General features: G+C 54.4%; 3 protein-coding genes across 3 annotated transcripts; 1 reads left to right on the top strand and 2 right to left on the bottom strand.

Annotated features, from left to right (window-relative positions):
• Window positions 1–1,188: 1,188 nt before the first annotated feature.
• Window positions 1,189–9,653, bottom strand: SNRNP40 (small nuclear ribonucleoprotein U5 subunit 40). The gene is given in 11 exon segments (XM_065857171.2): window positions 1,189–1,595; window positions 3,310–3,413; window positions 4,491–4,552; window positions 4,985–5,067; window positions 5,783–5,903; window positions 6,865–6,987; window positions 7,482–7,647; window positions 8,209–8,302; window positions 8,607–8,736; window positions 9,403–9,621; window positions 9,624–9,653. Coding segments are annotated over 11 exon segments (1,182 nt in total). The 3' UTR covers window positions 1,189–1,545.
• Window positions 9,654–9,864: 211 nt separating this feature from the next.
• Window positions 9,865–18,942, top strand: ZCCHC17 (zinc finger CCHC-type containing 17). The gene is made up of 7 exons (XM_065857348.2): window positions 9,865–10,227; window positions 11,047–11,104; window positions 11,504–11,604; window positions 11,980–12,071; window positions 12,561–12,661; window positions 12,817–12,965; window positions 18,213–18,942. The coding sequence occupies exons 1-7, from the start codon at window positions 10,186–10,188 to the stop codon at window positions 18,390–18,392; spliced, it is 723 nt and encodes a 240-aa protein (XP_065713420.1). The 5' UTR covers window positions 9,865–10,185; the 3' UTR covers window positions 18,393–18,942.
• An 801-nt stretch (window positions 18,943–19,743) lies between these two features.
• Window positions 19,744–23,002, bottom strand: FABP3 (fatty acid binding protein 3). Its single transcript, XM_065857343.2, has 4 exons — window positions 22,818–23,002; window positions 21,949–22,121; window positions 20,139–20,240; window positions 19,744–20,029 (listed from the first exon to the last, which is right to left on the bottom strand). The coding sequence occupies exons 1-4, from the start codon at window positions 22,888–22,890 to the stop codon at window positions 19,976–19,978; spliced, it is 402 nt and encodes a 133-aa protein (XP_065713415.1). The 5' UTR covers window positions 22,891–23,002; the 3' UTR covers window positions 19,744–19,975.
• Window positions 23,003–23,239: the final 237 nt, after the last annotated feature.

Genomic DNA, 23,239 nt, shown 5'->3' on the forward strand with positions numbered 1-23,239 from the left:
TCCATTCTTTTAGAAATTATCACTTGCATATTGTAACTATCAAAACCCATTAGAAGGCTCTGAGCAGCAGCGGGGAAAGGTGGGGAGAGCGCTGGAGGGGGGACAGGGAGGTAATGAGAGGGGCTGGCAGGGACAGGGCGGCCAAACTGGGACCTCCTGGCGATGTCCCCGTTGTGCCCAGCATGGGGGTCTCCAGCGCTCAGCGCAGGATCTGCACCCTGCCCCGTGCTGGGGTGAAGCAGCCGGCAGCTCCTCACCAAAGCTGTTTATCCGGATCCCAGGACAGATTTAATTTATAGTGGAAATCTCTCAAGCAAATACCTCCCTTGGAGGAATAAACCTGGTTAAGAAAACAATTTTCTCTGCGCCCAGCCGATGCTGTTGACGGTTTGCTGCTGCCGTGCCCTGGAGCTGGCGCGGGATGGGAAGCGAGAGGTGCCCGCGCTCACTTGGGGGCAGCTGGGGGGAAACCGGCCCCAAACCCCCCATGCTGCTGCCCAGTGTGGGACATCGGCATGTCCCCAAGGCCTGGTGGCAGTGCCCGGGAGGTGTGCATGTGTGCATGTAGTGTGAGCATGTGAGTGCATCTGTGTGTGTGTATGTGCACAGAATCACAGAATCACAGGGTGGTTTGTGTTGAAGGGACCTTCCCAGCCCCCCCAGTGCCCCCTGCCATGACAGGGACATCTTCACCAGCTCAGGTTGCTCAGAGCCCGTCCAGCCTGGCCTGGGATGTCTCAGGGATGGTTCATCCACCACCTCTCTGGGAACCTGGGCCAGGCTCTCAGCACCCTCAGGGCAACAATTCCTTCCTCATGTCTAGAAGGGGTTGGGTCCAGAGCAGCTGCCGTGCACCCGCCAAAGGGGCGCTCAGCGCTACGTGGGGCTCAGCCAGGCCGGTTCCCCCACTGCTGAGCTCTGAACACGCTGCACCTGTCACCGAAAACTCACTCCCTACACATTTATTTACAGCAGGAGGCTGGATTTTACTCAAAACACAAAAATAGGCTTCAGCAGTAGCCCAATAATTATTTCAAGTGTGGTCATTTTTATTGCCATGAATAAAAAATAAAGCTGCTCTTCTGAAGTGAGCGTCGATGGTTTCCCCGGGTTATATACGAGCGAGGGCCTTGATTTAGTATTGTACAATAGAAAAGTAAAACAGAGCAATAAATCCCACGCACACAGTTCTTGTAAAAAGCTATCTATTTCGGTTTTGACCATATAAAAAAAACCAACAGACATTCAACAGGGAATATACAAGCCACATGTGGAATTTAAACAAATTTTCGCAATTTCAAGTGATCTGGGTAGGGGTTTAATAGTCGGTGGTACAGCCAAAATGAAAATATTTTCAATTTGAAATTTTCCTTCCTCCCCAGAGTTTGGGGGATGGAAGAGAGCTGTACGGTGAGAACGGGCGGCGGAACGGCTGCCAGCGGGGCTCACCGAGCCGCTCCAGCGCTTTCCCGCCGCCGCAGGGGAGCAGCGCGACACCAACAACCACCAGCCGGGGCGGCGAGGGCACCCATCCCGCCAGCTCCGTCACTGGATCTCCCCCATGTACAGCCTTTTGTCGCTGGACGCGGAGAGAACTGCAGGGGAGAGAGAGGAACACGAAAATGAAACACGACGGTTTGAGACCTGCGCTAACGACACGCTGTCTGAAGTACTCGTTTCGCTTGCTGGGAGCCAGCTAGAAGGCCAAACTTCATTTGTTTCCCAAAAAACCACTTTGTGGAATTACAACTCTGACACCTCAGCACAGGCCCCGTGCGCTGGCTGCCGTTCCCCATCCCAAGGCGGGCATCGCCGCGTCCTGTCTGGGATGTCTAAGCATTAAAATGCTAAAGAGAAGCGCATAAACATGCTCTCCAGCACCATGAAACGTTTTTAACTGCTAGGAGCGTTTGGATCGCAAAGCGGACACTGCCGTCAGGACTGTGCGCCACTAGAGGGCACAGGCTGGCCAGGAAAGCCGCGCCAGGACGCTGCTATTTTATCAGAATGGGCAAAATGCAGTCGGCACCCAACCACACCACATCAAGCTACCATAATTCAGAAAAGGCTCTTCATGGGATTCAAGACACAAGCGTCAAAAGAATGACCCAGGAGTGCTGCTCGTGACACCGACAACAGTTTCATCCGAGTCCAGGAGAGATCTGGGGATTTCTATGTGAACTGGCAGACTGGCATCTGTCATCTCGCTGCATTTGGCTCCCCGTGCACCCTCCCGCACAAACAAGGATTGTGGAGCGGGTGCAACGATTTACAAGATTAACGTACCCAGACGTTAACAGAAATCAATTGCATAACTCATATGCAACGCCTGGCTGGGTTTTTAATTTTTATTTTAAGCTGAGTGATTGATTCACAAAGAGCTCAGCACAACAGTTGCAAACACACGGCAGAGAGATCGCTCCGCTCCTCAGCGTGGTCTCCAGCCTGGAGACAGGGCCATGAATAACCACGGCACAAACCCATCGCTCACTGCCCCGCCGCAGGGACCGTCAGCCCCGCGCAGCCGAGCTCTTGGCTTCACTTCGGGGCTGACTCGTGCCAGTTTTTGGCTGGAGCAACACAGTGACCCGGCCGAGGGTGCAAGTGTTCCCATAGAAACACAGAGCACCCTGCGGTCCTGCCCGCTGCGCCCAGACACCGATATGAAACCTGCTCTCAACTAACGCACGGGGGTTACAACAGCTCTGAAAAAGCCATCAGCTCCGATATGTGACGCCATGCACAGGACATCTTCAGAACGGGGACAAAACCTGCTGCACAAGGAGCCTTGTTTGATCCCTACAGCTTTTGGGTAAGTCAGAGGCCGCAGAGATGCTCTCAGGTTATTATAGCTCCTTCCATCGTCACCAAACGTGGTTATACCCTTGTGTCCAAACCCAGGTACCCCAAAGCTTTTTCCAATGGCCCTGGGAAAGTCTGGACAAGCCCCAGGCAGCGGCAACCAAGCCCCAGCTCATGGCCACCCGCAGCTCACCACCAGCCCAGGCCACTGCAGCCACGCTGCTGCTGTACGGGTGTCCCCCCAACAGTCTGCGCCGGGGCAGGACACAGAGCAAAGCCCCCAGGACATAGATCAAAGCCCCCAAGCTCTGCCCAGGACCCCCAGGCACTCTCAGCCTCACTTCTATCTGCAGGAGAGGAGCGGGAAGGGATCTGCCACCCCCAAGACTGTCTGTGATATGCGGAGCTATGGGCCACAGGCGATTCTGGGGCTGTTTTCCAGAAGATAAACAGTCTAGCCAGCCCTGCAACTATTTCCCCAGCTGACCTGAGGTGGGGAGGACTTACTAATGGGTTCCTCTGGATGGAAAGCCAGTTCATTCACAGACCCAGCGTGGCCTGGCAGCTTGTACAAAATCCTCCTGGATGTGGTGTCCCACACGTAGACGAACCTGCAAGAGAGTCATGATGAGCATTTGAGAAGGGAAAGCTCCTTGCAGTGGTTCCCCGCCCTGGCTGAAACAGGTGCAGCTCTCAGTGTGGATAAAGGAGTTTCTCAGGAGCAAAATGCTGCGTGGCCACATCCAGCACAGCAGCCCCATCTCAGCCCTGGGGGCACAGGGATGGGTTTGAGAGCACAAGGCCATGGAGACCCTCAATATTGCAGCAACACAGTGGGAAACAGGAGAAAATAATTCAATGATTCTATGTCAGGCATTGGAACAGGCTGCCCAGGGCAGTGGTGGAGTCACCATCCCTGGAGGGTTGAACAGAGATGAGGTTCTCAGGGACATGGGGTAGTGATAGAGTTGGGTTATGGTTGGACTCAATCATCTTGAGGGTCTCTTCCAACCAAATGATTCTGTAATTGGAAGACGTGCCGCCAAGCGGAGCTCACACACAGACATTCCTGCGCCACGTGCGCCCGTCACTGCTGGGAAGGAGTCAGGTCTCAGCCGCTCGCTGTGACAGCTGCCCCGCTATATCTGGGCAGCAAGAGCTGAAGTTCTCCCTCTCCTCTATCAGAAACTCGTTAATTTGCTGATTACTACTGCTCCATGTCCTGGACTCCGGCCTGCAGGAGTTCCTGGCTCGATGTCACCACGAGTGCATCTGGACACGCTCCAGCAGAGGCTGGTACCCTTCATGTGACCTTCAGTGTCTGGCACGGCCCCTCTGTCGCCTTCCTCCCTCGATCATTTTACTCCTCAGTTGCCTTAATTTATAGAATATCTTATTTAAAAGTCCAATATGTGCTAATTCAGTCAGATCTTTATTTCTTCTTTAATTAATTAAAGGAAGGATCAAGAATGACCCTTGGAACACCACTGGTGCCTCCTGCAAGCTGTCACGCAGCAATTTAACGGGTATTTGTGGTCCTTATTGGTACAGCCCCTCACTACACGCTTCCCCCAGACCCTCACAAGCATCTGCCGACGTGACTGCAGGAACCTGGGCCACCAACAAGCACGTTCCTGTCACCTCATGTTTGTCCCAGGGTTGAACAGAGAAACGTGGTGGTAACTCACCTGTCAGCCGATCCCCCTGCGATTTTACTCCCATCCGGGGACCAAGAGCACCTCAGAAGATTCTGAAATTTAAAAAAAAACAGAAACGTGCACAGATCTATTTCCAAAGAAAGATTCTGTTTCCCCTTCTACTTGAATTAAAGTCACCGTGAGACTTTAAATATCATGAGCATCACTTTAATGATCTCCCTTCAGAAGATGAGGTGGTAATTAGATTTTATTTTATTGCTGGAAACATCCAGTGCCTTGTTATTTTACACAAAGTAGATACTAAATGTAGAAAATACTTAATTTACAGCTAACTGTAGCTGAACCGAGCAAAGAAATCTTGTTACTGCAGCTTTAATAGGAATCCCACTTTGTGCATTAATCTTTCTTTGAGTTCTTATTAACGCCTTTCTGGTTTAAACTTGGATTTAAAAAAACAATTTATGGGAAAGTTAATAGCAGCAGCATTTTACAAACAATCCCGTCTCAGCCTGCAGTCCACTCACCTTCTCAAAATTATGCACGTTCCCCTGGAAAATCTTGACACATCTCTCTTTAGGGGCAAACGGTCGCACATCCCAGATGCGAACTGCAAGAGAGAGCGCGCGGTAATGAGCTGACGATGGCAGAGGCTTGGGGACAAGGTCAGTGTCTGGAAACGTTCCTTTTCCTAAGACACGCTGCTAACGAGCAAAGCCCCGGTCACGCTCCTTGTTCTTTTCACGCCGAGGTTTCCCCAGAAGCAAAAGGAAACCAGCAGCTTTCCCCTGCAGAAAGCTTTGATGTGAAAGGTCAAATGCAGAAATCTATAATTATACTCAGACTGCTGCCAACAGGAGGGGAAAAACCCAAACCAACTATTACCCAAACGAGTCACCATCTCCTTAAATGAGCATTTGCTTTATTCTCACACACTCCACAATCACGCTGCTCATCAGATCAGCTCCGCTGAGCAGCCCCACGCAGCAGAGTGGTGGTTTGGAACCCGCTGTCACTCCCTGCTATGGGGAAACAGCCAAACCGCCCCAACAAGAGCCAGACCGCAATCACGCTCAACTGTCTGCCCAAATGACGTGTGTCCCCACTGCCCTTCGGGAGACGTGACAAACCCTCCCGATGAAGCTGCTCCCTCCCGCCAAAGGACGTGACTGTCACTGGCGTCACAACAGGAATTCAGGTTTTATCTCTGGAGCCAAATTCAGCCCATCCCCACATCTGGCTCTTGTTCTCCTACGTTGAATGATTTGAGCTGCTTCTTTCCTAACGCCATGCAAAGCTGCGCTCCCACCTCAGGTGGGACGTACCCGTGTTGTCCATCGCGTTGGAGAGCAGGTAGGAGCCTTCTGAACTCAGACTGAGCCCCGTCACCGAGTCCGCGTGTCCCCTCATGGTGTAAGTGAGCTTGTTCTGGCGAAGGTCCCACACCTGTCAGACACAACACTGTGGCTTAGCAAAGGCAGCCAAGACGGTTGGAGCCACTGTTCCCAAAGCGTTTCACACAGGTAGCGGTCAGTCAGCTGATGACATCAGCTTTTGATTTCTGTTGGCGGGGTCTGAATGGCTAAAATGTGAGGCTATTTTATGTGTGTTGTAGGAAAAAATGGAATTTGCCCCTTGGAAGACTTCTAAATGTGTCCAACCACCAAGGAGTTAAATGTCAGCAGCCCCACGCATGTAGGAATCGCTCCCATCTGGCTTTTGCCCACAAATTCCACTGACTGATGGCACAGAGCAGTTGTTCAATCCCCAAAATTTCACGCTGCTCTTTCCCAAAGAGTTACGGCTTTTCCAGGGGCAGTCGGAGCAGATCTTGAGTCAGCGCTACACTCGGCGATGGCTCTGACAAGCACGTGCTGCCCAGGCCTGGGAAGACTGGAGCTCAAGGCTGAAAGGACAGTAGGAGACTGAACTGTCCAGCTACCGGGAGGATCTCAGTTACCAGCTGAATGAAACACTGAGCTCGCTCTTAAATTAGAACTTTCCACACTAGCAGGTGACAACGTGCGCTGTAAACTGGAGCAGAGGGCAGAGAGTGTGGATGCGTCACCACATTTTCTTTAGTTTACCTCATATATGGCTCTAGAGTCTCTGGGACGGGCACAAGCTGCCAAAAGAGCCAGCAGACAGGGGCTCAGCGGGTGACAGCAGCGCTGGGATGCCTGCCTGGAAATGCCAGGGCTGCCCAGGCTGTCAGGTGGCAAACAGCCCTGGAGCAGCTCCCTGCGGGTTTATTGGCCCCACATCAACAGCGAGGTCGGACACAGCGTGTCCGCACGGTCCTTGTGACTGTAAAATTAACCAACATGCTCCTATGTCTGTCCTTGATGTGATGGGACGGAAAAGGTGCATGTGGTGGGAAAGGGACACGAGGACACGGGTGTCCTACCTTAATATCATTGTCGATGCCTCCGGATATGATCTGATCACTGGTGTCATTGAAAGTCACCGCCAGGACCTGGTACGTGTTCTGGAATGTCTGGACAGCAGCTTTTTTCCTGATATCCCACAGCTGAAAAGATGCAGCAGTTGTAAAAGTTGTATATAGATACTTAAGGATAAACTTACAGAGTTGCCTTAACACTTGGTAGAGACTCAGAACACCCATCTGAAATTCTCTCTTTTAGATCTCAGGAGATCTCTGCAGAAAAGAGTGAAAGCCCAGTGTGGCTGGAGCACAGGAATGCGGGGAGGGAAGAAGGGACAAGTGTGTGAGATCTCAGTAACTCTTTGCCTTTTTCCTGCTCTGCTAATGCAGTTCAGTGGAAAAAGTGCAACTGGGCGGACGAATCTCCTCGCTCTCCCCCCAAGCATTACACAAAAAAGGAGCACAGTCAAATTTTATTTAGAATTTTTAAATTCTGAAATCAAACTTATCAGATAATGAAGTAATACGAGTAATAAAAGGCTGGATTTAGCCCCCTTAAATGGGAAGAACACCCAAAATGTTTTCAAAGACCCTGCCTGATGTTCACCCCAGAGCATCCCCTCACACGACACACTGACCTTCACTGTCCCGTCGTCACTGCCCGTACAGACCAGCTGCGGCCCTCGCCGCGCCGGGTAACAGGAGTTCACGAACGAGGTGTGGCCCTTCAGCCTCTTCACCCTCTCTCCAGTCTCGCTGTCCCACACAGCCACGGTTTTGTCTGTGGACGCCGAGAAGAGCATGCTGTGGAGGAGAACGGCTGTGAGGCGCTCCGTTGCAGACACACTTCCCCCTTCCCACCTGTTTTACTCCTAAGTTTTGCAAACAGCGCTTGAAATATTTAGTGGGACTAAGCCATGGAGAAGAATTTCCCATATACGCCAAGACAAAGGTGAAGTTTCAGAGGAGGCCGATTGGCAGTGGGGCAGCTACGCTGGAGGCGCTCCCATTAACCCCATTTCTAGACACGTATAAATTGGTTTTCTGCCTCCTCACGCACTATCAGGGGCAAACGCGGAAGAAAAGCTCAGTGGCAACAGCTCAGATGCAAACCAAACATCTCACTTGTTCTCTTTTCCATCCCAGTGACCAACACAAACTTTCTTGTGTCCCTCAAGACACTTGGGCACTGGCAGGTCGTGGGTGATCCCAGATCTTATACTCAGTCTCAAGCAGGCGCCAGTCCTCACCTGGGAATGCCACACACAAGCGCTTGCTGTATGTGCCATGGACTGAGCAGGGACCCTGGCCAGCAGAAAACATCTTCCCTCAGAAAGAGCCAAAGGCCATCTGCACGTCACTCACCTGCCGTCTGTGTTATAGTGCAGCTCCATGACTGCCCCGCTGTGTCCCTTCAGGGTGGCATAGTTGTCACAGTCCCCGTAGACGTTCCACAGCACTGGGGGACAGGAACAGAAAGGTGAGAACAGGAAACAAACACCTCCCTGCTGAGATGGAGCTGTTCTCCGGGAATTCAGCAAAATGAAGTATGAAGCATCGCCGCTGTCGTCTCCAACATGGGATGTTGCGTGGGTGAAGGGGCTGGAGCACCAGTGTGATGGGAGCGGCTGAGGGACGTGGGGGGTTCAGCTGGAGAACAGGAGCTGAGGGGAGACCTTCTGATCTCTGAACTGCCTGAAAGGAGCTTGGAGCCGGGGGGGTCGGGCTCCCCACCACAGCACAATGGCGAGGCTGGTACTCACGGATCAGCCTGTCGAAGCCGGCGGAGGCGAGGGTGTTGCCGTTGGGGTGGAACTTGCAGCAGTACACCTCGCCTTCGTGCCCAGAGAGCAGCATGATGGGGGCCTGCAGCGAGGAGCAGCGCGGCGGGCCCTGCGGAGACAACGGGGCAGCCGCGTGAGGGTGTGAGCAGCCATGGAAGGAGGAAACGTCTTCACAACTGGGGATCCGAGTCCCCAGCAGGTGGGGACTGAGATACATCAGCTATCAGCCCCTGAACGTAAAACAAAGCCCTCTTGCACCAATCATGGAAAGCAAACCGATTCCTGTGGTTAAAAGTTGGCCAGACAGCCAAGAAACCATACCTTAAGTGGAAATAAATCAATACGGGGGTTGTTAGAATTAGATTAGTGAGAGAGGTAAAGGGAAGCAGGACATCCGGGACTGTCGGGCAGTCCGTGAATCCCGTACCCTATCAAAGGGGGCCGGGGGAGGCAATTTGCAGCCAGGATTTAGGGGGGATATAAGCAGCGGCTTTTTGCCCTGGTCTGTGTGCCTACCCAGCCCTGCAAAACCGTTAATAAAATATGCTTTGCTGAGAGAACCTGCCTGGGCTTATTATATTGGCAAGATAATCGCTCCTACAAGGGAACGCCATGGAGAAAACAAGGGGCATTCCCGGAGCACAGCCAGGACCCCCGGCCTCGCCCTCCCCCTCACCCCAAATCCCGCCATCCCCTCACGGGTGTTTCCTCTCCCCCACCATCCCATCAGAGGCCGCTTCCCCTCAGCCTCTCCCGCCGCCATCCCGTCCCGTACCGCCTGCAGCAGGGCCCCGGCTGGGGGCTGCCCCCCGCCGCCACTGCCCGGCGCCCCCGGCAGCTCATGGCGGGGCCGCTTGGCCGCCGTGGGCACGAGCGGGAGGTCGGGGCCGGGGGCAGCGCCGGGAACGGGGCCGGGGGCGGGGGCGGGAGCGGCGCCGGGGCCGCCCGGGACCTTCCGCTTCTGCTGCTCGATCATCGCCGCCGCCGCGCGCGCGCCCGCTCCGCCCCACCCTGCAGCTCGCCCATTGGTCAGCCGCACGCCCTCCGGCCGCGCCTATTGGTGGAAAAAGCCCGGATAACCCGCCCTCCTCTACCTGACTTCCGGCGCGCGGATGACGAAAGCGAGGCGTGACGTACCGGCGGAGTGGAGGGAGGGCGTCGTCTAACATGGATAAATCTGATTGGTTAAGACTTGCCACCCACTATCATTATGCGCGGCGATTGGCGGAGCGGAACCTTCACGTGAGGGGGGGGTGTGACCAGAGCAAAATGGCGGCGGTTCGGCGGAGCCGCGCCGGGCGCTGAGGGACCCGCTGTCCCTGGGGCTGCCGGGCAGGGGCCGCCTCGCCTCCCCGTGCCAGCGCCTGGAACCGTGCGACCGGCTGGACCCCGCGCTGCGAGCGGCACCGGCACCGCTCGAGTCGGTGCCGCCTTGTAGCCCAAGTGCCGGTTAACCCCGTCACCCGCGGGTGGCTTCGTGTGTTAATTGGGTGTTTCCTTCCAGGGCGTCGCTCCGAACGCGGGTGGCGGGTGCGGCCGGTTCTGGCGGGGCCCGGCGATGGAGGCGCTGCCCGAGCTGTACGCGATCTTCCAGGGAGAGGTGCGGGCCGGGCCGGGGGCGCTGCCACTCGGGGGGTGCTGGGTGGTAACCGGCGGTTCTGTTCCACGTGTGCGCACACCTGGGTGCGTGTCCCGTGTTTGTGTACGTGTGGATGTGTGTGAGATGCTTATCGGAACAAACACGTTACTGGGGAGACCCAGCCTCAAGTTTTGGGGGCAGTTTTGGGCCCCTTATGCCAAGAGCGAGCTTGAGGTGCTGGAGAGAGCTGAGAGAAGGGAATGGAGCTGGTGAGGCGCTGGAGCACAAGTGTGATGGGAGCGGCTGAGGGACCTGGGGGTTCAGCTGGAGAACAGGAGCTGAGGGGAGACCTTCTGATCTCTGAACTGCCTGAAAGGAGCTTGGAGCCGGGGGGGTCGGGCTCTGCTCCCCAGGAACAAGCGCCAGGAGCAGAGGAAACGGCCTCAAGTTGTGCCAGGGGAGGTTGAGGTTGGATTTAGGAACAATTCCTTCCCCAAAGGGCTGTGGGGCATTGGAACAGGCTGCCCAGGGCAGTGCTGGAGTCACCATCCCTGGAGGGCTGGACAGACGGACATGAGGTTCTCAGGGCATGGGGCAGGGACAGGGGGGGTTATGGTTGTTCTCAATGACTTTAAAGGTCTCTTCCAACCAAACACGGTTGGCTGACCACAGCTGCTCCAGCATTGTCAAGCGTTGCAGTGTTGAACCTGCCTCAAAACCGAAAACTGGAGGAAAGCAGAGAGCCATGTAGACTTTTTGGGCTTGTTCTACCCCATGTTTTGCAAACAGGTGTTTTGTGAAGGGCTTTGCCTTAAGGTTTTATATTGATTTTCTTTGCAGGTTGCTACAGTGACAGAATATGGGGCGTTTATAAAAATTCCAGGCTGCAGGAAGCAAGGTTTGTCCCTCCTGCTTTGTTCAGGTGTAAATTCATGTTGGCATGTTGGAGCCAAGCGGTCATCCCTGCGATTCCAGGATCGCTGGCTTTTAGAAAAAAGCTCAGAAAAAGGTTTTGTTTCGTGTGGTGTTTTGTTTTGTTTTAATTAGTAAGAAACTGAAGTTCTCAGAAAGCATTTAGAATATGATGGTATGTTTACATGAATACCAAAAAGCATTGGAGGGCTGTTTGGTGACTTCACGATCTCTTAGAAAATCATTTAAAGGTATTGGACAAACTGTAGAAGTTTTCTATATTTAGATAATTTGTCCAACTTCTTTCTCTTATGGGCTGCACCCCAGGGGTTCAGTAGAGACTTGTCTTTATTTGTCCCTTTCTTTTTTTCGGAATTCCATGCAGGCCTGGTTCACAGGACTCACATGTCCTCCTGCCGTGTGGATAAACCCTCAGAGATCGTCGATGTTGGAGACAAAGTGTGGGTGAAGCTTATCGGGAAAGAGGTAATGTTAATTCTTCGTTTTGTTGGGATCAAGGTGGAAGCTGCCTTAGGGTGGATGGCTTGAGAATTACAGCAAAGCTTCTGAACACGCACTTGGGTTTGGTCAGATTGAAAACAGGATATTAACCTAGACAAACCTATAGTTTGATCATGTCTCGTGACTGAGATAACTGCTTAACTGAAGCTGTTTAGCTGGAATACTCTAAAGTGTGAATGCAGCTGTGAAATAATAGCACCAAAGCACTTTTATGTGTCTTCCGTAGCACTGCTCTTTGCTATCGGACAAATTCCTTCCTTCTCCCTAGGCCTCCAGTCACGGGGTGGCGATCAACATCCTTGTCATTTATTCTTCTCGTTCCTTTTCTTCCTCTTCCAGATGAAAGATGACAAACTGAAACTCTCCCTCTCCATGAAGGTTGTTAACCAAGGGACGGGCAAAGACCTTGACCCAAACAATGTTTCCCTTGAGTAGGTAAATCTTCTGAGCAGAATATAACAGATCAGGCAGGTTTCTGCCTCTCCTGGTTCTTACTCTCTAGGTTGCCCCTCTTTTGGAGGGTGAGGGGGCTCTTCCTGACCCCCCAGTGTTGCGCTGGCTGCCCCGGGGGGCTGAGTGAAGGTTCTTCCGTGCTTGTGCTGCCTGGCAGGGCTGGAGGAGGCTTTATTTTCATACTGAGCATGTGTGTGTGTGTTCACATACAAAACATGTAACTGCAGCTCCCTGCATTTTTCCTTTTGCAGAGAGGGCTCAGTTAATCTCAAGAGTAGAAGGTGACAAGTGTTATCAATGTGGTTTATTGTGCTGAGCAGTTGATCAGCTCCACTCTTTGGTTTAGCTGACCAAGCGGTGTTTTTAGAGCAACATTTGAAAACGCTTGTGCTTAGGCTGTGTCTGTACAAATATACAGGGTTAAAGATGGGAGTGGATGGAAAATGGAACTGTCCTTCTGTTTCCAGTCAGGATGAGAGGAAGAAACGCACGTTCAGAGACTACACGAGTCAGAAGATCACGCTCGAGGCCGTCCTGAACACCGTGTGCAAGAAATGTGGCTGCAAAGGTTCGTTAGAGTCTATTGTTGTGACTAATAATGAAAAGATTGTTGGCAGCACTTCAGGTGTCTAGAATGCAATTGTTAAAAAAAAAAAGGGATGGGTTGCTCCTTCAAACACTGTTTTACAGGTCATTTTGGCTCCTTCAAACACTGTTTTACAGGTCATTTTGCCAAGGATTGTTTCATGCAGCCTGGAGGTACCAAATACACCCTCATTCCAGAAGAGGAGGAAGAGGAGGTGGCAGCAGGAGGATATGAAAGAGACAGAAAGGCCAGCACGGCTGAGGATTCTTCAAAAAAGAGGAAAAAGGTACGAGATGCCTTGGGCTGGCCTGCAAAAATGAGCCGGAGAACTTGTGCTGTGCGGTCACATCTGTGGTTTGCTCCAGCAATGTGAATATCAGAAAGTGGCTCAGTTTTGTGCAGGTTCTGTAGCAAAACAGGAATCTCCTCTGCAGACTCTTTAGTCGTTCTTATGCTTTCTCCCTGGATTCTCTTAAACCAACTTTAGGATGGTTTTGTGCTATAATGCACAGTCCTCAAAAGATATTTCTACAGTGAGAAAAGAATTATTATTTATTTTCCCCTGGGCTTTGTGAGGCTCTATAGAAATCGCTTCATTTTCCTGGATTTCTGTGTTTCGTGCCAATAACCCCGTTTCCCTCCCGTCACACTTCTCTTGCCCTGACAGTGTTTTTGTCTGATCTGACTGCAGCGGGTGTCCTGACCCAGCCAGTGCCATGTGAACTGGGCTTATCTGCACACACCCGGGGAAAATCGCTGGTGTGTTTGCACAGGGAGCGAACGCCATTCCCAAGCTCTAAAGCCGTTTTTGTCTATGTGAAAATGTCAAGAGATAAGAGACCTTTTGTGGCCAGAGTTTGAACTCTGGCTCCGAAGCCCTGGTGTAGAATGTAGGAGAGACCTGAGTCCAAAACTGGAGTGTTTGAGGGTCGGTCTGTTTATCCAGCAGTGAGTATTTCAGTTCTAGACTTGAGTAAATAAACTGTCTCATCAGCCCCTTTACAGCTGGAATCCAACTTCTAATTATACTTCTAAAGCCCTATTTTTTTAATCTCTTTCTCTTTCCTGTTCCTTGGCCTGTCTGTGTCCCTGGAGAGCGGCAACAGGCGGGAAAGGTGGTGGATTTTTTTACAGGAGAGAGACAAGGACAGTGTAGCTTCTGAGGGCTTAGTTCTCCCAGGCTCAGTGTGGAGTTAAACCAGTACTAGTGGTAGGAGGAGAGACTGGCAATGGGGAGCGGAGGAGTCTGCGTTTGTGGCAGCACTCGGAGCAGTCCAGAGCGACACTGGTAGCTGAACTCTCGCTTCCAGTCTCATCCTTCACTGGTAACGTGGCCTCTGGCACTTCGGTACCCTCTTATTTGAGAGAGAGAGGAGTAGCTGGGGCTGTTAGTGGGATTGTAGGTGGTGAGCAGGTGTGTTGTGACTTTCCTGGGACTGCCCCTGCCCTGTTTCTGCCCGACAGTCAGTACAAAACAAAGTCACCTGTGTGACTGTTATTTAAATGCTGTGGGGAAAAATGACACTGAGAAGTGCACAAATAGCTCGTTAGAGGTGGGGACACCCTGCCGAGTCTCAGCTACAAGATATCTGGGTCACTGTCCTGGATTTGTTACTAAGTTTTTGGGGTCTGTGGATTAACAGCCTTTCCATTAAATCTTGCTTGTTCCTTTGATCTTCCTTCCTTCTCAGGGAGGAGATCAAAAGTTTTCAGATGTTTTCCAGTGCTGGAAAATAAAACTTTGAGCTTTTGGGAGGCAGGATGTGGGATCCTCGCAATGAATGGCTCCCTTGTTGTCTGAGTGCCTGCTGCGATCTTGTCTGGGAGCCACCATGTGCTTCCCTGCTTCCTGCAGCCCCAGGGGCATTTACACAAAGTAGAAATAGCTCAGTCTACCTAGTGACAATTGCCTTGCTGACCCCATCCCATGTTTGTAACATAAACGTAGGGTTTATATTTTTAAATGAGTAGATGGGGAACTGCTATCTAGCAAGAAACCATTTAGTGTCATAGCAATAGTATCTACATTTTTGGTTGTTCATGGTCAACGTTTTTTCTTTCTTTGTTCTGATGCTTCCTTGCAGTCTCCAGGTGCTCTTTGCTCTCCCCAGAGATTTCTGTCCTTACAGAGATGCTCTAGGGTCCTCACCCCCTTTTTTCATAGAATCATTTTGGTTAAAAAAGACCTTTAGTATCATCAAGTTCAACCTCACACTACCAAGTCCACTACTGCCCCATGCCCTGAGAACCTCATCTCCATGTCCAGCCCTCCAGGGATGGTGACTCCAGCACTGCCCTGGGCAGCCTGTTCAATGCCCCACAGCCCTTTGGGGAAGAAATTGTTCCCCAGGTCCAACCTCAACCTCCCCAATCTGCTGAGCCGGTACCAACAGGTGAAAGGAGCCCGGGGCCTTCACTTGGAGGCGTCACTAGACGGGGAGAAGGAGCCTTGGTGAGCCAGACAAAAAGCTGTGTTTCCTGCCCCACCAACTGTAATTTGAAGAGGTTGGATGGCGGCTTGTTCAGAGCGTGGCTGCGCACAGGCGTGGGGAACAGCACAACGCGGTCAGATCGCAGTCCCAAACACAACGCATAAGTGTTTTACATTCCACTATGAAAGGGAGCGTAAAGGGAGAAGCCTGGAGCCCCCAAGCCAACAGCTCCACTTCTTTTCTTTGCCAAGAATGTCCCAAATGACCTCAAGGCCACCCTTGGGCTTGCAGAGAGTTTTACAGGGAGAGGTTTGCTCTAAGTCACCCCCGCCTTGGCAGGGCTCTTCGTGCCATGCACTCCTTTCGCGAGGAAGCAGAGACAAGGAGGAAGCCCAAGGGCACGGCTGTGCCAGTCACAGGGCTACAAGGAGGACAAGTCTCGGGCGAGCTGCCCTCCTTGGCCAGCTGCTGCGGACATCACAGCCACCCCAGAAGCTGAGCCAAGGGAGAGAAAACAAACCCATAGTCAGATGACGGAACAGTGGTGATCAGCCATGGAGATGTGAGAGATACCTGTGCAGAACCAGAGTGATCGCTGTGGGCAGGTATTTCCACCTGCTCAAACGCAACCAGGCTACCCGTGGGGCCTAAAGGTCTGATACCGGTTCTGTAGGTCTGGCCTGGGACGCTTCTCCCTTGGGTGCTGCCTTAGGCCTCTCACACACCCACCCCACCCCGGGGAGGAGAACCATCCTGGCTGGAAACAGATTGGGAAGCGTCCACATGAAGAAAATTTGCTTCACAGAAGGAAGCCAAAGACACAGCAGCATGTGCATAGTCACCCAGAGGTCTCCAAGGCAAGAAACGAGCACTCATCTGTTTGAAACAAAAGCCAGGAGCACAGAAAATGAGACACGGGAAAGGTGTCTTACCACAGATGAAGGGCAAAAGCAAATCATAAGTCTTTAGAATAAGAGGATGGTGAAGAGTTAAATCTTTTAGAGAAAGGGATGCAGCAAGGAGAATTTTCTCAAGCTTTTCCAGCCTGTGCACATGGTGAGAAAGTTTGACAAGACCTTAACAACTAACAGAGTTTCATTCCAGAGCTTGGAAAACTTTCTCAGCATGTGAAGGCTGAGGACAGGACAGGATGTCACACACGTTCCTTCAGGATTACAGGGGAAATAAAAATACATGTGTGGACGTTGTGCTGGCTGAAAGAAAAGCAAATAAACCCTCAGTCTCCCCTTGTTGGGGGCTCCGAACAGCCAGACTGCTCACTCCAGCAAATAAAACGTGCTTTCAGGGCAGGACTGCAAGTATCGCAGCATCAGCACACGCTGGACTGCAAATGTGGCAGGGAGTAAGCCAGAGATTAATGTTTTCTGTAGCAGGAGGCAGTGCTGCTGTGAAATCATTCTGCGTGAGTAATCTTCTATTAAACCCAGATCTCACTAAACTCCAGCATCCCAGCACTGGGAGACAACAGGCCCCTGGTTACAGTTGACTCAGCGTTGTGCAAGCAGGAGCGTTTCTCTATTGTACGGGGGTGTCAGCGCCAAACCCATGGCTGGATTTGTGCCTCCAGCGACCGCAGCGAAGCCCGGCTGCACCCCCAGCTACAGACCCCCATCCAGAACCAACGGCTGCTGGTGGAGGGAGCTCAGCTCAGCAAACACTCCACGTGCACAAACATTCCGAGTGGATTTTGCCCAAGCAGCCTCTTGGTGTAAAGATCCCGTGAGGGCCAATAGGGACGGAGACCGGCACGTTACAAGTGCTTTGCACATCCCGTCCAATTTATGTAACGATTACAGTTCTACCAAAACAGAACAAACGTGCTTCTCTCATCTACAACGGCTGTGTTGGGAGCTGGCGTGTACAAGAGCGACGGGCAGGGCTGCAGCCTGATGTTCTGGTTCTCCTGCTGCTGGGGTTATTTTTAAGAAGCTGGCGCTGAGAGGGGCCGGTGACACCGGGCTCCTCCCGGCCTTGGGAGGAAGGTTGCTCCAGGCTATGCCTTAAGAGCCTTACCACACTGCTCCTTCTAGAGGTATTTGATTTGGAGATAAGAGGGGAGTGTCCAGAGCTCTTCCCAGAAGTTGAAATAGTTTTTGCCAGAAGACCCTTTTGTGGAGTTATGGGCTTATTCAGAGACCTTACATCTGTTCTTGCGAAAAATTAGAATGGATTTCCACATACAAGTCTTTCTGCCTCTCCAGAGAGATGCCAGTATTCCTTCTAGGGTGTTTTTATTCTTAAAAAAAAATTACAAGGGCAAAATTCCACCACCCAGTTTAATTCCAAACAAGACTAATTGCATAAATCTAAAGGTATTATTGCATCCCTTGTTTGAGGACCACTCAGAACGGATCTCATGGGAAGAATCCAGTCTATGGCTATTGAATGCATAGAACCAAGCTGAGAAAAGCACGGATAAAGGCGATGAGAACAGCAATGTGTCAACAGCTGTGCCAGAAGTTGATGCCGTTTAAGAACTAGTAAAACAAGTACCAGCTACAAGGCAGGAGGGACTAAGGCTTGGTGAACTCCAGGTCACTAAACAATGAAGAAGGTGCGGTTTTGACATGAAGAGACAACATCTGCGAGCAGATTGCCTGCAGGTCTTTCACAGGGTGGGAGGAAGAGCAGCAAACACTGTGAAAATGCATCACAGTCCCATTTATCATACCGCAATTCCAGTGATTGCTGCAAAGCTACAGCAGGGAGAATTAACGTATCTGGGCAGAAGACAGGCGCTTTTGTAGAATTCAAATTAAAGGGGTTACTCCTAGTGTCCAAACAGCAGATCTTTTCTTGGAAGGCAGAGAAGGATCACAAGGTCTGTTTGTGCTCAGCACCTCCCTCCCACGCGCGCTGCCGCGTTCCCATGGAAGCTCCTTCACCCAGTGACCAGGACGCGGCCACCAGTGACTCCACGGATGCTCCCGGTCCTTCGACAGCAGCATCCCCGCTTCTGCCTCCGGCCGCTCCATTTCACAGGGATTATGGGAGGCAGAAAGTGTCTCACTGCCCTGGTGACCACAGGTGACAGTTTTCCCATGTGCAAGGGTCTTTAATTCTTTTCCTTTGTTTTCCAGGAGAAGAAGAAGAAAAAGAAGCACAGGAATAAGCCGTCCTCCGAGTCGGACTCGGACAGCTCGGACTCGGACAGCGACGGGGCTCAGCCAGCCAGCAAGAGGCCCAAGCGCTCGGGGAAGCCCAGCAAGGCTCAGAAGAAGAAGCACAAGAAGAAGCACAAGAAGAAGCCCCGGGACTGAGCAGGCGGGTGGGGGACCTGGTATTGAGTCCCTGCTGCGCACCACGAGGAGCGAGAACTGGGCCAGCATGCCCCTTGCTCCGGGGACAAGGAGTTTCCTTGTCCCAAAAGTAACACTCAGCATGTGGTGTTACAGGTGTTGACTTTGGTACAAGTTCTCCTCTGTTAGCTTAGGCGCTGGCTAAGCCACCAGCCGCCACGCCTGCCAAAATTGGCTAATGCCACCCTTTCCTTGCCATCTGTCCCATCCTGTAGCCTTGTGGGTGAGCGGCTTGTGCTCGGCCGTGCCCTCCCTGACTGTCCCCGTGCTTGGGGACAGGAGGTTGTTGCCGGGCCCTGCAATGGGGCTGCATCCTGCAGCCAGTAACGCTGCAGAGCTGTGATGGTTTTGGTCCCCAAACCCTCCCCCAGCCCCACTTGTGTTATCTGCAAACAGAGAGTGGAACAGTCAGAAGCAAATGGGGGAGTGGAGATACTGTAAGTCAACATGAACCGCGGTGTGTTTGCCACCTTGGTAAGTGATGGAAAATAAATCTCCCCACTCCCCAGTTGTACTTTGTACCGCGTCTTTTCTTCTATACGCTCCACACTTCATCTCGGGCAGTGAAGAGTGTGCGGTCTGTGCGAGAGGGGAGGTGACCCGCATTCAGGGGTTGTTTTTGGACAGTCTTGGCTGCTGTCAGAGGTTCCCGGGGGTGGGAAGGGGGTGTGTGCCGAGATGACCCTACGAGCAGCCGCCTGGTGCCTTCTGCTGAGGAGCAACTGGAGCATAAATCTTGTAACTGAAGCTGAAGGTCAGGGGGAAGGTGGCAGAGGGCCCGGCTGTGGTTGCACTGGGCTGACGAAGCCTGCGGGGAGCGACTGGCGGGGCAGATGTGCCAAGCGGGGGGATGAGTCACTTGTGGTGCCGCCGGCTCTGCCAGGAAGCGGGAGCAGGGCTGAGGATGCAGCACCAGGAGGACTTAGGGCTGCTGCCCCTTCTCACCCCAGTTCCCCATGGCCGAGTCCCCTGTTTGGGGCTGCGTTCCAGCCTCGCTGCTCGTGACCTTGACCGCGTTGTGCAGCATCAGCTGATGCGCTGGCAGCCCCTGCCCGTCCACGCTGGAGGGATCGTGGCGCTGCCGCGAGCCCGGGGCTGGCAGAGCTGCAGGGAGGAACTCATACCCCTGGAAAAGCACGTTTCCAGCCCTCACAGCCTCTCCTATTTCCACAGCGCTGAGACAGGCTCCCGGGATCACTGGGCATTTAACCCCATCGCTTCCAGGGTGTGCGGGCTGAGACTGGCGAGGCTCAGCGCTGTGGGCAAGCATGTACCAAAAAAGCCGTTTTTCCAAGTAAACTGACCACAGAGCTGTAACAACAGGGCCTTTTTTTATTCTTCCTTGTGAGTTTTCCCATTATTAGTTAAAAAAACAAAAAAACAAAAGAACATCCACAAAACCCCCACCCAAGCCCCAAGCAGCCCCACGAGGCGACGGGGGGCTCCGAGGCCACAGGGAGCCGTGCCTGGCGCGGGGTGAGGACGGAGGCGATGCGGGAGGCGAATGTGGCACCATGTGACGGGCGGAGGAGCTGGGACAGCGTCTATGCCCCCTTCTCGTAGGTGCGGGTGGAGACGACGTTGCCCATGGTGAGAGTCTGGTGGCAGAAAGGGTGATGGGGGTTAGCTGCGCTGAGCTGGTGCAGTTCCCACCTTGCCCTGTCCCGGGCTGTACCCCCCAATTTAGAACCATTTCTATTTCCTTACCAGAATTAATTTGCCGTCCTTCAGCTCCCGGACCAGCGATGTCTCCTTCCCGTCCCACTTCTGCACGTGGACGAGCTTCCCTCCATCCAGCTTGACCACGGACTGCGGGAGAGAGCAGGACCCACCGTTACCCTCCTCCCCAGGGATTCTCGGCTCCAGGGGCTTTGTCCATTGGAGGGGACGATGCTGAGTGTCCCCATGCTCACCCCAGAGCCCTCTGGGGCTCAGGGACAGGCTGTGGGTGCCACCATCAGGATGTCCCCCTGTTCTTTGTCAGCAGAGTTCAGCATGGGCTGGATCCTGCTGTGGCCACCAGCTGAGTCACAGCCCTGGCTGCCACCGAATAGCCCCGTCACGGTGACCCTGACCCAGGGTCAGCAACAGGAGCCCTGCCCGGGGCCTCATCCTGCTCTGGGCCTGCCGGGACCTGATACCAGCCGCTCTCAAGCACGGCTCGCTGGCTCCAGATGTCAGATGGGGTGCAGGTATCAGGGCAGGTATCCATGCTTTGAACCGGAGCCTCCGCCTGTGCCGCAGGGCCCGGCAAGGGCTTTCGGAGGAGCTGATCCGGCAAACTCAGCTCTGCTCGCCAGGGCCACTGTTTGCTCAGCCGCTGCTGTTGACTCAGCCCCAAGCACCGGGCCGGTGCCAAGGCTGGTGTGACAGCCGGAGCCAAGGCTGGTGTGACAGCCGAGCAGGGTTGTGCCGGGACAGACAGTGGCACCGGCTGCCTGGCCCCCCCAGCTCCTCCAGTTCCCCTGCAGCTCAGCTCAGGGGCCCCATGGGTGGGTCTCCCCATAGCTCAGGTGCCCCCATAGCCCCGGTCCCTGCATGACTTGGGGGCACCCAGAGCTCAGCTGTCCCCACAGCTGGGCTGTGCCCACCACGCAGGTGCCCCACACATCCTGGGTGTCCCACAATGTGACGTACCCCACCTGCCCCATCCCGGTGGCCCCACAGCTCCACAGCCATCCCTGGCCCCCCCCGCCCCATCATGTGCCCTCTGGCCACCGGCCAAGGGGCGCGTGAAGGGCGCGTCCCCGAGCCACGGCAGCTGTGGGGTCACGCACCTCCGCTGCTTTGAACGTTTTGGGATTTCATGCACAATGAGCCCTGAGTTGCCCCCTAAGTCCTGCCCTGGCTGAGAGACACGGAGCTGCCAACTGCTCATGCACACGTGTTCTATTCCCAGCAGCTGGGAAACTGGGAAAACACAGGGGCTGGATCCACCCTGCAACAGCAAGTGCCTCTGCGGGGTGGGAGAGACCACGAAAGAAGCTCTGACCCACCCCCCAAAGCTCTTTTACCTGGCTCTTATGGGAAGGAACAGCCTGACCGTGGAGGTCCTGGCCTCCCTAGGGACCCCCAGGGAGGCATCAGCCCCTGGGGGGGATCGGCCAGACAGGGTTGCCCACCTGCCCCATCCCTGCTTCACAGGACAAGCAAAAATGGGGCTCCACAAAGAGGTGTTGCGCCCCTTGTTCCCTCCAAGCAAGAACAACACTCGTCACCACCTCCCACATCCCCTCGACGCCTCTTGAGCAAATCTGTGGCCGTTTGCAAACCGGGCTCTTGCACAACGTTCCTGGCAGCCCCAGGCTCCCCCGGGGAAAACCTCACTGCAAAATGGGGCAGGGAGGGGGCAGTGGGTGGGACTGGGCACGAGCACCAGCACTGGCGGGCAAACCATTTTCTGCTGCCGAACACAAAAAGGATGGAGCCCCAAAGCCAGGAGCTGATGCCCGGATCCGGCAAAGCCCACAGCCCATTTCTGGGGGTTCCGCTGCGGGGGGGCAGGGGCTGGGCTCACCTTGACATGCCTGTCGTCCGCCGTGGTCTCGTCAAACTCCTCGCCCAGCTTGAAGCTGATCTCTGTGTTCTTGAAGGTGCTGTGGGTCTTCACCGTGACCTTGTCGCCGTCCACCTCGATGACGGTGGTGGGTTTGGTGAGCCCGGCCATCTGCCGCGTGGCGAAGCCCACGCCTGGGAGGGGGCAAGGTTGGGGGTGCTGACGGTGTGAGGGGGGGCAGGATGTGGCCATGAGCCCCTGGTCCTGCTGGCATCACCCCGGAGATCTTCCTCACAATGCGTGGGGGGTGAACCCCAAAATTGCTCCCTACCCATCGTCCTGGGGGGACGTGTGTGCTCAATGTGCTTGGGGGGGCTGGGAGCGCTGCTCAGGAGGGATCCTGCACCAGCAGCCACCAGCGCCGGGGCTGGGCGGGGTAGGGGGGCACCCGTGTCACCCCCGCACCCACCTGCCCAGGAGCTGGGGCTGGGGGCTGGGTGATGGGGGGTGAATGGAGAGGTCCTGGGGGGCTCCCGGGGAGGGGGGGCAGGAGATGGATGAGATCCCCTTGCCCAGCTCCAGTCCCCGGGCACAAAGCCCCGGAGACCCCCCCCACAAACCACCCCGGAGCCCCCGTAAATCACCCCGAATCGCCCCCATTAACCACCCCGGAGCCCAAATAAACCACCCCGGATACCCCCCCATAACCCACCTTGGAGCCCCCATAAACCACCCCGGATACCCCCCATAACCCACCTTGGACCCCCCATAAACCACCCCGGAGCCCCCCCAGGCAGAGCCCCGTGCGCGAGGGGCTCGGCCATGCAAATGGGGTGCAGGGTAGAAAACAAAGGGGGTGATGTCCTGGCTGCAGCCCCCCCCCCACTCACCCAACGCCTTCATGTACTCATCGAAATTGGCCGTATCCACCAGCTTCCAGGTGCCCACGAAGGCGTCAACCATGGTGGGGGGCTCGGGGGGGACACAGGGAGCGCCGGGCGGGTCCGAGGGGTCGCGGGGGTCCGGGCCGTGCGCGCAGCTCCGCACCGCCCAGCTCGCAGCTGCCGCTCCGCCGCGCCGCCGCCTTAAATAACGTCCCCATCACATGATTGGAAGCGGCACAGCCGCGGCCAGGAGCGCTCCGCACCGCTCGCTGCTCGCAGCGCTGCCAGCGGCCGCCCCGACAGCGCCCCCGGCCCCGCCCCGGCCCCGGGCACCCAGCGGCGCGGGGGGGTCGCTGCTGGGGAGAGCAAAGGGGGATCAGCTGTGTCATGAGCTGTGTGTGGGCTCTGCCGTAGGGTGGCCGAAGGTA

Source organism: Patagioenas fasciata, chromosome 25 (assembly GCF_037038585.1).
Source record: "Patagioenas fasciata isolate bPatFas1 chromosome 25, bPatFas1.hap1, whole genome shotgun sequence".
Lineage (NCBI taxonomy): Eukaryota > Metazoa > Chordata > Aves > Columbiformes > Columbidae > Patagioenas > Patagioenas fasciata.

What these genes read in the sequence shown, in the direction of transcription:
- FABP3 (XM_065857343.2), bottom strand. Translation starts at nt 22,890, where the DNA reads ATGGTTGACGCCTTCGTGGGCACCTGGAAGCTGGTGGATACGGCCAAT. An exon ending in TGAGTACATGAAGGCGTTGG is followed by an intron (nt 22,122 to 22,817) that starts GTGAGTGGGGGG and finishes GCCCCCTCCCAG; the next exon opens with GCGTGGGCTTCGCCACGCGG. An exon ending in AGGACGGCAAATTAATTCTG is followed by an intron (nt 20,030 to 20,138) that starts GTAAGGAAATAG and finishes TTCTGCCACCAG; the next exon opens with ACTCTCACCATGGGCAACGT.
- ZCCHC17 (XM_065857348.2), top strand. Translation starts at nt 10,186, where the DNA reads ATGGAGGCGCTGCCCGAGCTGTACGCGATCTTCCAGGGAGAG. An exon ending in TCCAGGCTGCAGGAAGCAAG is followed by an intron (nt 11,105 to 11,503) that starts GTTTGTCCCTCC and finishes AATTCCATGCAG; the next exon opens with GCCTGGTTCACAGGACTCAC. An exon ending in CTTCAAAAAAGAGGAAAAAG is followed by an intron (nt 12,966 to 18,212) that starts GTACGAGATGCC and finishes TTTGTTTTCCAG; the next exon opens with GAGAAGAAGAAGAAAAAGAA.